The sequence below is a fragment of the Blennius ocellaris genome (genome assembly GCF_963422515.1).
Source record: "Blennius ocellaris genome assembly, chromosome: 21".
NCBI lineage: Eukaryota > Metazoa > Chordata > Actinopteri > Blenniiformes > Blenniidae > Blennius > Blennius ocellaris.
Genome location: NC_137670.1, coordinates 4123398 through 4138816, shown reverse-complemented (window position 1 = coordinate 4138816; position 15419 = coordinate 4123398). Strand labels below are relative to the sequence as shown.

Genomic DNA, 15419 nt, shown 5'->3' with positions numbered 1-15419 from the left:
CAGGAGAGTGGAACAGTAAAGCCTTCAGAAGCAGTTATGACCCGGGGGCTCTGTAGCCAGCCAGCAGCAAGGATGCTTTCATCTCAGGACACTTCTACACGTTGTTATTACTTTTCGTGAAGCCGAAGCTGATAAAAAGCCACGAATACCACTTGTAATTTCAAATATGTGCAAATGGCAGTGGAGCTCCTTTATTCACGTCATGGTTAAAGGGACGTGGTTTTTAACGGATGTTCTCTGCAGGGTCCTCCAGACTGAAGTGAAATCTAAAGCATGCGCCCTGTACAAAGTGCCCGTCTGCTAAACGGTTTATCTGAACTCTAGCTCAGCCCTCGCTGCAGGAGGGGAAACAGCATAGTGTTACAGTGACAAACAAGGATATGATATCAGGTGCCAGTGGGGTACCAGGACCGGATATATTTTACGAAGTGACGGTATGTAAGCAGTGCCCTTGTCACAGGAAGGTAGACCCGTGAAAGATTTATGGATCCTTGGTGAGCCGCTCAACTGTGCGCAATAAAGAGTCAATTGGATGAATATTTTGAGAGCCTGAACGTGACCACGAACTTTAGAAAACCCACATGGTTTCAGGGAAATTGTGACTTAACAGCTGTATTTACGTCATCTACACATATTAGTGTTTTCTGTTGACTGAAAAAAAACACATTACAGCATTTGCTGATAAGTACTGGGAGGTGGCGAACCACCAAACAGGTAATACTGTACACCGTTGGCCAATTCATCCTGGGGACACACGCGGCAACTTCGGGTGCATTTAACACTCCCGACACCTTCGTCCTGCACGCTCCAACACACACGGTCAGTTCAGTAATGACCAGGGGTAACCTCGCCAGGCAGCCTTTTCCCTGACCAGCTATGGCCTCACAGCCCCAACAGCTAATAAAGCTTGAGGTTTTTCACCAGGGAGGCCTTACAGTCACACACTGTCAATGCAGAATGAAAAGTAGCTCGAGGAGAGCAAAGATTTTCCAACGTCTAACGAGCGATTCTGTTTTTTTTTTTTTTTTTTTTTAAAAGGCATCTGTTGTGAAAGCTCAACAAAAAACTGGTTTAAAAAAACTCCATCCAAAATGTTAAATATCAAGATGAAACGCAAACAAATAATGTTACCGTACTCACGTTTTGTCTGCGTGTCAACCAATCCGAACACAGCCTGGACTCTCACAAGTAACAGAGTACTTGTAGATTTTTCATATATTTGTACTTGAGTATTTTTCGGGCATTATACTTCAGCTCACTACATTCGACAACAGATATTTGTACTGAATATTTACCGTCTAACAATGACCTGTATTCTTCTTTCAGCCTCCTTTTAGATGGAGATTCAGCGGTACAGTGATCGAAGCAGCTCCGGTATCAATCCTGAACTGAATAGAAGTTAGTTTCCGACTTAAATCTATGATGAAGTGAGTGCATAACATTTAGCCTTAGCAGAAAATACTTCTTATATACGTTTATCCAATTCAAATTTAATAAATCAACTTTCCAGCACTATAATGTTTATTGCCAACAACAAAACTGACAGAATAAATGACAACTAAATATTTGACTGTAGCTATCAATATAAAGCAATATAGTAGATGTACAGTGATAATATTGTTGTCTTTGTGTTAATATTTTATTCATTTATCTTTTCTTTTAAGATATTTTCTAACATTGTGTATCGTCAAAGAGGATGCTGTAAACATTTTATTTCACTGCTGTAATCACAGTCTTTTTAACATTGCCTTCACAGTGACAAGAACTCTTGTATTCTAGATCAAATCATGGGTGGGCAACACATTTTCCCAAAGAGACCTGAAATTGTATATTCATAGGAGATAAAATAGAAGAGTGAAAGCATTTTTTTTTTTTTTAAAGAGTTGAGCCAATGTGATTACTGTAATACAAAAGATTATTCCTGAGAAATGTATTGATGTCCTTTTAAAAGGATCCCAGGGGACAAATCTAAAAAAGAAATCTCAAGAAACAAGCTTTCCATTGACAAATAATGAAGCATAGCAAGTGATTACATAAAATATGCTCACCACAATACTATCACTGGGAGCTGGAAAACCTTAAACAAACCTGAACTACTTACTGAGATCTCACGCAGAAAGAATCAATGTACTCTGAGAAGTCAATAAAAGTGACTTAGCAGAGACTGAACTTCTTCTTTTTTTTTGCCACTGGCACATTATGTGAAATGTTCAATACTTCAGTGAGCACGTCTTGGCTGATTGGAAAACCACCTTTTAATCTGTTCTTTTCACTTTCTGTTCCCAGTGTTTTATCTGGCAGCGATTACAAGCTTTAACCCGACAATAAGCGTCATCAGTATGACAAGACAAGACGCAGTTTCTTCTCAAAGAATCAGCTGCACAGAAAAAAAAAAAATGATGGATGTGTCTACATGCTATGGTTCATCAAAACAACGCTGGTTCCGTTTCTGCTAAACAAGGTTTGTATATATATCAATACAACTTGTATAACTATTGGAAACAGTGCTTTGAAAGACTACTTAAACATCTCTGTGTTTCTATTGTTTTGATTATAATTTTTTCCACACTTTTTAAAATCTTTCTTTAAAAAAAAAAAAAAAGGGAGAATAAATAATATGCGATTCCAACATTTCAGTTCAATGAGACAAGTGCTAAAAAAAAAATACCATAAAAATTCAATTTCTTGCATCTAAAAGAACCCAAGTATACAGAAAATAAAAGCATAGTCTTATAATGCATTTAAAATGGTATACTTTATACGGATGGAAGGTCATTTATGATCATCCAAACAGTTTATGTCATTCACCCACTTATTTCCTCCAGGCTCCCCAGTCCTGCATCTTTTCAAAGTCTTCCTGTTCCAACACACCCTAATTTAATGAACATGTCATGTTGAAGCTCCGCAGGGAGCCTCTGTTGTGAGCCACTCGTCAAAGGAGATGTTCTGACGCAGGAATACGTGGAAGCCACCCAGCATTGCGGAATACCCGGCGTCGTTCTCGACTCTCTTCTCACGTGCAGCCTCCTGCAGCACGGGTCAAGTGAGCTTCGCAGTGCAGTCACTACTGTAACGCGGTTAAGACGTATAGAAAAACACTGGGGATTTTGTGTGTGTGTGTGTGTGTGTTTTCAGTGGAAACATACAAACACACCAAAGTGCCCCGGGGGGACTCGGGGGACAAAACGCCACCACGGGATCCACTGACATACGTTAACCCCCCACAAACGCCGTAATCTGGCCTCGACGTTTGACGGTGTAACGTGCGATACCGGCGAGCCTGATGCGTGAACCGATGTGCGCTTATTTCAGCTGCTGCAATCAGGCAGCCGCCACGTCAAAGGGACGTGCAGCCACAGGTCAACGTAGGCCGTCGTCCGCGGACCCCCCCTACCCCCCCTCCACTCTCTCCTGAGAGAACATCGGCTGGCCGTGATAAGCACAGTGGGCCCTACAAGGAAAGGCAGTGTTGATGTTGGCTACAGGAGAGCTGATAGGGAGCCCGCAGCTCGTCACCGAACACTAGCCACATTCAGATAAAGGTTACACAGTCAGGTTTGTACCAGAGAGCGCGGGAGAGGCAACAAACATCCAGGGCTCGTGCCAAACTTAGATTTATACCTTCTTGTTTGACCTCATGAACTGTGAATACTAACTCCACTCGCACAGTAGTGAGGCATTAATAAGATCGTACAGCTCTAATTTCCATCTGGTTCTCATATACGAGCTTTAAAAGCTCAAACGTAAACAGTTCCTGAGCTCACTTCCACTGTCCGATTCCAAGTGCTACTGCAGCAGAACGGATGGATGAATTTAAAATCCACAGTCCCGAAAAGCAGATTTTTAACACCAGCTGCCAACTAGAGCTGAGGCATGCATCTCATACCCAGTACTGTTAAAACATTATTCAATCATTTTAGGATGAAAACGAATCGTGTTTTGTAGGTACAAAACACACCCTAGATCATACCTACATGTAGAACAAAACAAACCACAGCCCTGTCACAGTGTGCGCTTATCAGGGGGAAGAGAAAGAGCGCTGTTATTTCAAAGAACAAATCTCAAAGCACACAGACATTAACATCATGTACTTAACCGTTTATCGCACATAAACATATCTCATATCTGGCAGCCTGATTCTCTACCTCACTCAACTCTATATACTTTTCTAACTAATAAGAAATGTCATTTTATTTGTATTGAAGAGTCATTTAACTTTGAATTAAATTGGATTTAACAGATTTGTGCAAAAATTCAGCCTATAACTTTCTGTTGAGTGAACAATGTGTCCACTTTTGCTTCTTGTGGGTCCCTTGAGACTCCGTATTAACGTGTGTTGCAATTAAAAGAGTTAAAGGCAATGGGCATAGATAACAGGCGAGCACAAAAACACAACATTTATGTGCCATTTTAAAGTTTTATGCGTTTTGGGGAAGGATTACTCGCAATAAGCAAAAGCCAAAAATCCTCTCAAACCGTATGTGAACATCAATAAAAAAACTATATAGTGCACTAAAATGCATCATTTGAGTAATATTGGGGGTTTAAAAACACTCTCAGCTTGCGTTTATCCATCTAAATAGATCTAGTTAAATGTTGCAGTGGTTTTAAATGCACCGACGCTGATGTTGCACAAAGCATGGCCAACACAAACAACAATGAAAATGCAGGTAACCGTTTAGAGTGAAGCTGCAAAATTAGCGCATGATTGAAGAGTGTGTGTTGGTTTAAAAAAGAAAAAAGAAATGAAATGAAATATGAGAGCCATGAATGTCCACGATGAGCTGCTGGAGACTGCTCCTCTTGAATAAGCCTCATGTATTGTGCAACCATTGCCCTTTAAAGGGGCTCGCAAAAAAAACAAGGATACGCGTGTCAGTGCACTGGTTGCCGTCAGTTACCGAGTCGCTCAGCTGTGCCGTTGCATCTAGTCAGCGGTTGCGCTATAGATGCGTGTGCTCATTATTCATGAGCACCGTTTTACACACAGAAAAGCAATAAATACACAGCAAAGTTCTTCAAAACTCACTTTTTTGTAACTGTACATTAAACTGAGGGTGGATGAACGCAAGACAGGCAACAGATCGTCCATCTTTTATCACCTCTGCGTTACCTTTAAAGATGGCACCCGAATCACCTGAATGGACCGGTGGGGGTGGAAGGTTGCTAGGTAGCAACCACCTGGAACGTCACTACCAGACAGATCTAAAATTACAGCCTCGCATCTGTGATGCACTCATCATGTGAGTTTTTTGCCCTGTGACGGACTGATTGTGCCAAGATCGCCTGAGTTGGATAGTATGACGATACAAGCAAGTGGAATGAGTGTAACAAGCTGGAGATGTAACCATAACACGATTGTGCAGTTCAGACAATTGATTCAACCAATTGATTACTACTATTTCGGGTCTTATTACAAAGTCGTTTCTATGGATTTGGCTCATGTATTGTGTACAGTATGCTAAAGAAGGATGACTGGAGAGATACAGACATAGTAAATCTGATTATGTGCTCATCTTTTTGATATTCAACAACACTTTTTTAACACATAAGATAAGCAGAACATGCTTTAATTGCAATTTGTGTTATTGCTGGGACGAGTAACCAAATTATTTACTCAGATAATGAAAAGAAGAAACACTAAAACCACGAATCTACAAATTCATTTTCAGAGATTAGTCAAGTTACACACCAAGTTTAATATCTCCAGGAATGTGTGCCGTCAATGTATGCTTACAAGAGCTGTGATTTCCCTGTGTGGTTGTTTTTCTCTTGTATAAGTGCAAACTTTATGCGAGCGGCGATGGCGAATTCCACTATATCAGCCAAGTTGAGGTGTTGCATGTCATGGAAGGATCAAAATGTTTTGTTTACTCTCTGTGTGTGCCAGCACACAAAGTTCCTGTAGACTTCACACAGAGAGACTTGCATTCAGAGGAACTGCAAAGATTTACGATTCATTCAATGAAAGAGGAAATCGGGCAGAGTAGAGGTTTAAACCCCCTTCACATCTTGAGCGGCTGCTCTTAACTGCTGGCGGATCACAAACCGGGTTCTGTAATTCATAGTCAAGAGAGCTTAAGGCATTTCTTCCTGATTTATAATGACGCACCTTCCAGTGCTGCTCCGTCAACATTACAGGAGCGATTGTGTTTAGCCACCAACAGCCAGCTCTAAGCATCAGGGACACATGGAGAGGACAGGGAGGGGGGGGTGGGGGGGGTCAGTACAGAAACTCCACTGCAGCCGAGCCGCTTTGAGGTTAACTTATCACAACAGTAACCATATCAACAACGGGCACCTTTAAGCTTATTACTAGTGATTAAAAGAGCTTTACTGGGCTCATGTCTCAAGTACGGAGATGAAATAGCCTGCTTGTTTCCAACGCCGCCCATGCACGCAGAGGCCTCAATGTCTCGTTCTTCTCACTGTGCCAAAATGAGGCGCATTCTTTAAAAATTAAACCCACAAAGAGCGACCGGGGGGGGGGGACTCGCTGCATCAAACCTCGGAAGTGCAGGTAGTGGGACGGACATCTGCCTCTTGTGAACAGACACCTGTTGTGATCTGACAGGTGGGCTCTTGAGGCAGAAGGCCCCACCTGTTAGCGCAGCAGCCTGAGCCTTAAGGGCAGATTCACTCTACCCTGTATAATCCCTGAACGCCTGCTACTCATGTGCCTGCTGCTGGGCTTAACTGAAAGATGAAGACTACCCGTGCGCAGCTACATCTTAAAAACAGTGGCCAGTTTAATCAAAAACAAAGATATCTCACTATGAATGCCTGTTCTGACCCAGTATGGACTTTAGGGTCTCTGGCAAAGGATTTAATGTGACGTGAGGTGCACCACTTTGCACCCAAGGAGGTTCATACGGCTGCCAGATACCGATGCCAATACGTCACCACAGAACCGGAAACTCGGAGCGGACTTAAAGTTTAAATCTTTAAATCCAGCACTGTGCTATCAAACCATGTAAGCAAGAGGAACGGCAGCTGGTTAGCCAGGCTGTTTGTCTCCTGCATGCCAAGCAGGGTGGCATTAAAAAGCACCGACACCTCTGCAGGTCATGTTTGTGTGTCACACGTGAGGCCAGGTCATCGAGCTGGACACGATCTCACATGCCTTGTTTTTGTTTAATGTGACGGGATCATTTCAAACCACAAGTGCCCCCCGTTCTGACACGCGCGGATTGTTGGTAGGTCATCTGAATGTTTCCATCGCCTTCCCGGGGTTGCTCTCGGTTCCCCCGGCAAGGCTGTTCGGAGCGGCCGCCGTGTCACCGGTTGTTAATGAAAACAGAGCTTAGAGGGCTTGAGGGAACCATGGCGGGCAGGTCAGTTCACTCACAGCTGACTGCTAACAGGATGACCCGGGTTACGTGCAAGTGCTTGACACAGCCAGACTCAAGGTCGACTGGGAATAATATACAGTAGATTAGGTGCTTCAACAACCTGATGCCCTGTGGGGGGGAATTAGAGGCGAGTGGGGCAGTAAAGCAGGGAAAGTATATGACTCAGGTGACTGTGCTGCAGTTTTCAGGTGAACACAACAAATGTAAATACTAAAGCTTCACTGGACGATGCATTGTTTATCTGCCTTTTTATATCCAAATGTGTGATTCTCAATACTAAATTTTAGTGTTGACATTAGTACTACACATGCATTCGTTAATTGAAAATATATTTTAAAAAAGTCATTATTGTACTGCCAAGTGGTGCAGTGGTTAGCAGTCTTGCATCACAGCGAGGTTGGGGTTCAAATATCAGCAAGGCCTTTCTGTGGGGTGTTTGCATGTTTTCCCTGTGGATTGAAAGTTCAAGCTGAAGTAGCACCAGTCCACCAAAAACAATGGGTTTATCCTCAGAGAAAAGGAACACATTGTTATAGAATACAACTTATAAAAAGTATTTCACATGGACTGTGTCAACTTCTTAAGTGACTGTAGAAGGTGGTGGAGGGTCGAAAGGGTTTACAATAATAATCTGTGTCACAAAAGAAAAAGTTTGGGAATCACTGGTCTGAGCAAGTCATCCTACCTGAAGCTCACACCAGGCCACCTCCACCGTGGTCTCCGTGTCCAGTCCTTTATAGACAGTCTTGAAAGAGCCCCTTCCAATCTCAATGTTGAACTTGAGGTATCTCCCATCAGGAGACGTTGCCACCGCTTTGGTCTCCACGTCCTCCTTCTCCTCCTGCTCCCACTGGGTGTCAAACGTGATGCGGGACAAGACCTTCTGCTGTCTGTTGTGGAGTTCGCTCTCAGAGTCCGAGCTGCCATCGTGGGATCTGGGGACCGGATCCCACTTCGGCGCGTCGGGCTCCTGGCTGCGCGGCGGCGCGCCGGAACTGCAGACGGGCGACAGGGACGGCGGAGTGTCTCCGGTCTTCTCCTCCTCGACTCTGGACTCGGGCAAAGTGGGAATGTTTTCAGCTGACCAGGACAAGGCTTTGGACAGGACGCCACTGTACAGAGGCGAGTCGATGTCCATGCTGATCTTCTGCAGCCCGTACGAGTTCCTCCGTGCGCCCAAGCCGTGCGTCCGCAGCACGGACGGGACGCGCGACAAGCAGTCCTCCGTCATGTCCACAGGCAGGCCTGGGAAACCGCGTCCGGCTATCTCAACCTGTGCATGGGACATCGTGGCAGGTTCAGCGCCTTCTCGATTTACAACCTGAAAATGTGGGAATGACATTAAGAGAACAAAGTACCAGTTACTTCAACGCTCCAGATTACTTTTCCATGATGTCAACACAACGCGCCAGGGAAAAAAGAGCCAACAAGAAACTATTACACGACTAAATAAACATGTTACATACATTTAAACCGATGAAAAAGTACAGCGCATCAAAGTTGAGGAATGAAATGTGACTTACTCATCACAGCCGGTTTAAATATCATTTCACTTTTATGCGCAAAGCGCACTTAAACGCATCGCTTCCCTCCGGTAACCTGCGCACTTCTCCCGACTCGTCTTGACAAAGACTTCAGCCATAACCTCCTGTGAGAGGACGGAGCGTCCAATATCAACAAAGCTCAGGAGGGTTGTGCGTCCTGTGCGCTCCTGGTGCGCGCTCCAACTCCGCCCCTCTTAACGCGCGACTGAAAGCCCATCCGCCACGCGCAAGGCAATACGGATTTCAACGAGACACTCTTTAAAACCGAGAATCTCACTCACAGCTGTTTTCAATTTGTAATCACTGCAACAAATAATAAGTACTTAAGTTAACGCAAAACCGATGCCGAAATAAGAAATGATCCATAAACTAACCTTGTTCCCCCAAAACCGCTCATCTGGTCAGAAGCCACAGTCCATCTGCTTGCTTCTTCCACTCAAGAGTAAGAAGGGTACATGATGTATCCTCTTCTAAATGGCACCTTATCGATCGAGACACCCCCCCCACTCGATTCCCTGAATTATCGGTACGACTTGTCCCCACGTACCAGAGTGCGTGAGGAAACGTGCGCAGTGCGGGCCTCGCCTGTAGGGGAAGGTGCACTAGTGGAGTGCTGCTGAAACAGGACACCATTACCATCCAAGGCCACAACTGAAGGCCCCACCTGTCCTATACACACACACTTGAGTTTTATCAGCAAACACACACAATTCCCCGGAGCTGTATCATCCCCCACTGGCTGGTACAAACAGCACATGATGCGCCACCGTCCAGAAAACCAGTCATGCAGCGCAGCTCCAGCCAGAAAGTAGATCATAACATCATCACCATAGTAACTCTGCACACCGCTCTCATACAATCAAAGTCATTGAAGAGAAAATAAACAAGCCATTTTTTTTTTAAATCAAATTTCTCATTTATTTTCCTACAGGGTATGCAAAAAAGGGGTTGGATATAGACAGAAAGAGGGAGAGAGAGAGGGAGAGGGAGATAACAGGAGTGTCACAGTAGCTACTGCACAATAATAAATGACAGCAAACTGTACATGATGTGGACCCTTGGTACAGAGTGAAGGCAGGACCGGCTCAGGTCTCCGCAGTGTTCCACCTCTGGAAGCGTTCAGTCTCAAAATGGGAAAAAAAAAAAAAAAAAGTCCCTCTGGTGTTGCGTTCAGGGATTTTCTTTGGGATGTTTGGTTGGAGCGGAAGAACGACAGCCGAGCAAATCTTCGCTCCAAATTATACAGAGTACGATTTTTAAAGTTTTTTTTTAAACAAAGATAGTTGGGAATAAAAGAAGTTGCATTTACCACAACCACAAAATAAAGTTACAGCTCACGAGGAACGATTTTCCCCCGAAAGTATTTTGTCCCCTGATAAGACTCATTGCATGTTTCACTGGCAACAAATGTCACCTGCGACAGCTTGAAACACAGTGCCACCGAAAATGTTTTAACCCCCCCCCCCCCCTCAAGACATACATGTAAAAATGATATTGGTTTTCTTCCAGTAAGAGAAGGCTTGGAACCGAAGAGGCAACCATCTAATTACATCGCCAGCTGAGGTCCGCTGGGCTGTCCGTCGACGTCCCACCTGCTGCAGCCTTTAGATGGCTGAATCTTAAAATTTGCCTGTACGGTACAGTTAAAGAGGGCTCCCAGGCCGAGTGAAGGCGATTCCAGCACCGTGTTAGAAGAACTTGACCCCTTTTCCATCGTCCATGGAGATGACCTCTGCTTTGCCGTCGGTCTGCAGAGCCTGCAGCGAGCGCAGCAGCATCCACTCCTCCAGGCCGTGGAACTCTGCAGGAGGAGAGTCAAGACTGGATGACGAGAATTAACTTCACGCGAGCTAAAATTGATTGAATCATCTGCATAAGAAGGATCGTTGTGGCGTATCAGGCTGGTCGAAGCAGCTTTAGACACACAACAGTGTATTCGGCAGAAATGGTTGTAATGTTTTGACTCGTCAGCACACAACACAGTTTTAGAAAGTTTAAATTCAAATTCGTACTATTGAATATAAAGTAAAAATGTAATTTAAACAGTAGTAAATTCAGCATGTTTTGATATTTGACAGGGTTTTTTTTCACCATTTCTAAATACGGAATTTTTTTTTAGTGAGAATGACTCCAGTTTGAGTCAAAGCAGCGAGTCTTTCTGTGTCTGCATGTTCTCTCCAGTTTAAATTGGTGGCTCTGGAATTGTCTATCAGTTGTATAATGTTGTTGTCTGTGTTTTTTTTTTTTTTTTTTGTGTGGATCAGCTGCAGCTCCACACGACGCTGATAGGAAACTCATGGGCGCTCCTGTCACACCATCCTACAATTAAACAGAAATGGACTCCAACGGCATCTTTTCTTGATTCTGAATGGCCTATAACAGAATTAATAATGAGCCCAGAGAAAAGCGAGGTCCTCACCTTCACCTTCTGTGTCGTCACCGTTGGACAACTCGTACAGTGTGAACACAGAGTTGATCATACCGTTTTTGGAAACCTGTGAAAGTTTGAGAACAGAATAACAAACATTAAATACATTTAAAAAAAAATTGAGTCTTCCAGTCAGACACAACAGCACCCTGATGTGGTTAAATAATGAAAGAATAGATTCAATAACCATGTTTTGAAATGTAGCTTTTATCAAATATCTATGATTAAATATCAACTCTGTGTACAAATTCTATTTCATACACCAAGTATTGAAAGAACAAATATTCCTGAAATGGTTTCGCGGGCGGTTGTGGATCGTTTGGGAGAGCAGTGGGTTGCGGGTTCGACTCCCCATGACCCTGGCAAGACCCTGAACCCAAGCGGCTATCAGTGGATGGATGGAGCACCTTACATGTGGCAGCCATTGTTTTTAAATAACCTCCTTTGTAGATCAATAAAGCATTCATAATCAATTTAATATTTAGGATTAATAATGCATCACCCATGCTCCGAGACACCGGCTTAAAAGCAAAAACAGCATCAGTGAATCGAAATGTATATAGAGAGCTCAAATGACGAAAACAATTCTGTGATTTATAGCTTTTCTAAAGGACTTCATAAGCTGCACCTGCTTTGCACTGGTTAATGTTATTAACTGTGATCACAGAGGTGACATGACGTCACATGGATCATCTTGTGCTACTGCCCAGTGGATTGAATGTGCTTCTAATACTGTTACTGTGTGTTCATAAGTTATCATTACAGTTGCTTTAACTCGATTTGCTAATCTAATTTGACTTGGCTAATAATGCCAATGTGACCTGTAAAGATCCATACAGGACTGTTTTTAAACATGAGAAGACTTCAACGATAAAAGAACAGGAAAAAATTCAGTGCCGCAAGTGTGCAACAAAATATGAGAACATGTTCTCATTAAAATCATCAAAGTAATCGGAGTAGTTCAAACTGAGAACCAGCTCTCATTTATAATGACGACCTGACTAAGAGGTGGCAAGGAGGCACGAAGTAAAACACAGAAACAAATATAACCAGACACATAATAAAATGGTGTCAAAAAAATTCATAAAAAAAATTTTAATAGTGTATTTACAGTGTTTAAAGTGATATATATTGAGAAAGTTTACCGTTAAGCCAGAAACCAACTTACTGAGCTTTACTTTTTACTTTTTCTCTATTCAATCTCAGATCGATCCGAGGTGGAGACATGTTTCTGTTGGAAACCCTGCATTCAGGTTTATTTCCACAATATGTAGCGTACTGGACTGAGTATGGGTGGTATGACAGCCTGGGGTGGGGGTTGGGCGCAGTGTGCTTCAGGCCTTTGGTGGTTCACTGCTTTACTCCCACAGCAACAACTAATTTTACTTGAAAAAAATGGACATTGGCACTAAATTTTATTTTATTTTTTTTTAAATCACATTGCTGCTAAAATCGGAAAAATAAACAGGTATCTAAAGAGGTCTTAGTTAAGTTTTATGTCCCTACTGGGTTTGTATGGTATTAGTGTAAGAAACGATAGAAGTCCTTTTTTTTCCCAATTAATAAATGCGATAGCATTATTCATGTTGTTAATGCTTTCATCCTACAATGTCTTTCATTGTGAAAGCAGGGTCACATGAGTTTCAACATGACATCACATTAAATATCTTTCATTCCACTTGTTGTTTATCGACCAGCTCTGCATATGAAGAAGAGCGTACAGTTTGTGCCTCCTTCTGTCCGATAACTCACCCACTGGTGTATGAGCTTGCCCCATTCTTCCGGCCGCCTCCACATGACTAAACACCGAGACTTGTTTTTGTCCAACCACTCCAGATTACCTGCAGTGACAGCGCAGAGAAAACATTTCTCATATCTGCCCTAGAAGACGGAGTCTTAAAGTTATCACGAACATTGACGGCCGCACACAAAGTGATTAGACGGAGACACGAGGTCATGATCTGAACTGTGGAGAGAACGGAGTTTACCTTTTTTTCTCAACTCCTCAAACACAACTTGAATTGCTTCCATCGAGAGTTTTCCTAAGGTTTCATTAAGGATAAATAATAAAGTGTGGATTAGATAAAACCAGAAAGAGCAGGAAATACCAGCCCGCAGTAAGAAATGAGCAAAGATGAACATTAAAAAAATAAAATAAAATACTACAAGAGATGTTGGGACTGAATGAATTTGGGTGTATTTAAGGATACGTTCTAGCTTCTTGTTGTTGAAGACGGGGCTTTCTTGTGCCTCCATGACGTCCAGGGTGTAGAGCTTGTGATGCCGGCAGTAGGACAGAGCCAGGGAACACCAGGCCGCCAGCTGCTTCTGTCTCGTGTCAACATTGGGTTGTAGCCTGAAAGACGAGCAAGAGACGTGAAAGTTACACCATTGTCCAAACAGTCCTGCCATCTGTTACGAATGTTAAAACAAATATCAAATATGGTACGTTTACGTTTGAAAGAAAATCTTGGATGGTTAAGATCAATCTCTCTAGTTGCCTTACGTATCAATTTCAACTGGATTAAAAATATAAATGGAAGGTAATCTATTGCAAAAGTGTATTTCCAAGTCTGAAAAGGGAAAATTAATGTTCAACATTTTGCAGTAAAATTAAAATTTATGGGAAACACACCACTTTACCATAAACTACTCGAAAAATCCGTCATTTTTTCTCTAAAAGCAAAAAAAAGCAATTACATGTTCAAGAGTTAAGCTGGGGATAAATAAATACAAAAGGTATACAATTGACACAGACATTAGCATCACGTATCCTGACAAGATTGTGGATACTTTGATGTCGATCATTACAAAGTTTTTTGAAAATGTAAACAACAATAAAACATATTTTAAAGAAATTTGTCAGGAATTAATTTAATTGTAGAATATCCAAAGGCATTTCTCACCAAATTAAAAAATATATGATAAATATTGCAAGTGAAATACAAAGAACTGGGGTAAAGACACGCCACCAATAAAGCACCGGTGACACACAAATATGACCAAAATCTTCTTAAATAAATGCAGAAGCAAAATAACAACAGGGACCCCACCTGGAGGATCTGCTACAGATTCATAACATCCTGACAAGATGCCCCATACCCATCAGCTCAGTGGTTTAGCCGCAAATGAGACATAAAGCTAACTTCCATGAAAACACATGACAGCGGCATTAATCATACTCTGAAGGTAAACGACAAAGAGTTGATCAAACGAATGTCCAATACATCGCTGTGGTTTCACGAGAAGAGCTTTATACACAAACTTTACAAAACCTACTTCCCTAGCCTTTCGATTCTATTAGCATGTTAGCTCGCTAACACAGTGCTAAAGCGCTGTGACTCAGTTAACACGCCAAAAATTGAAGCCCAACAAACGTGTTCAAAAGCTGCCATTAAACGTGCTGCAGGGATGTTTTACCCACGTGAAAAACGGTGGGAAGTTGTACTGCCAAGGCCACTCAAAAGTCATCTCAGTCGATACGATGCTAACAGCTGACAGCCTCCCGGATGTGAGTCCACTCCTCCAGACTGGTCCGGGTGGAAACAAGAGATTTGAAAACAACAAAACCAAGTCGCCAAAGCAGTTTACGTACTCATTATTATCAATAAATATAAATATAAATATAAATATAAATATAAATATAAATATAAATATAAATATAAATATAAATATAAATATAAATATAAATATAAATATAAATATAAATAAGAATAAGAATAAGAATAAGAATAAGAATAAGAATAAGAATAAGAATAAGAATAAGAATGAGAATAAGAATTTCGATATTGGTACTTTGTAGAAAAATTCTGAGTTGTTTTGTCTTCCTAAAATAGTAGGTCAACAGTTTGTACCATGGATAATACATTTTAATTATTTGGATATTTTTACTCAGAATACTTGTTTTTAATTTGCATGTATCTGTTTTTCTGGCTGCATTTCTAGTTTCTTCTTAAACCGAGGAGTTATTTTATGTATCAAGGTTCTTGATGGTGCTGCAGAATTTTCATACATCTTCTATACAGCATTATCCTGCTGTGGAGCCGATCCCAGTTGATTATGGGCGAGTACAGGATTCACTTGGACAGGTCACCA

General features: G+C 42.1%; 2 protein-coding genes across 4 annotated transcripts in view; both read right to left on the bottom strand.

The window, feature by feature from the left end:
* The window catches only part of wnk4a (WNK lysine deficient protein kinase 4a), a 45241-nt gene extending 35849 nt beyond the window's left edge, over window positions 1-9392 (bottom strand). For 2 of the 3 annotated variants that reach the window (XM_080517197.1, XM_080517199.1), the window contains exons 1-2: window positions 8876-9043; window positions 8038-8673 (exon numbers count right to left, since the gene is read on the bottom strand). In XM_080517197.1, coding sequence (XP_080373323.1) covers window positions 8038-8640 — 603 coding nt within the window. In that variant the 5' untranslated portion in view covers window positions 8641-8673; window positions 8876-9043. Of the gene's footprint in view, window positions 1-8037; window positions 8674-8875; window positions 9044-9270 lie in introns of those variants that run through there. The other variant, XM_080517198.1, reaches the window with a different exon arrangement.
* A 440-nt stretch (window positions 9393-9832) lies between these two features.
* On the bottom strand, window positions 9833-14847 carry vps25 (vacuolar protein sorting 25 homolog). The gene is made up of 6 exons (XM_080517330.1): window positions 14749-14847; window positions 13535-13680; window positions 13313-13366; window positions 13077-13165; window positions 11316-11391; window positions 9833-10697 (listed from the first exon to the last, which is right to left on the bottom strand). Exons 1-6 carry the CDS (start codon window positions 14793-14795, stop codon window positions 10585-10587), a joined length of 525 nt encoding a protein of 174 aa, XP_080373456.1. The 5' UTR covers window positions 14796-14847; the 3' UTR covers window positions 9833-10584.
* Between the last annotated feature and the right edge of the window lie 572 nt (window positions 14848-15419).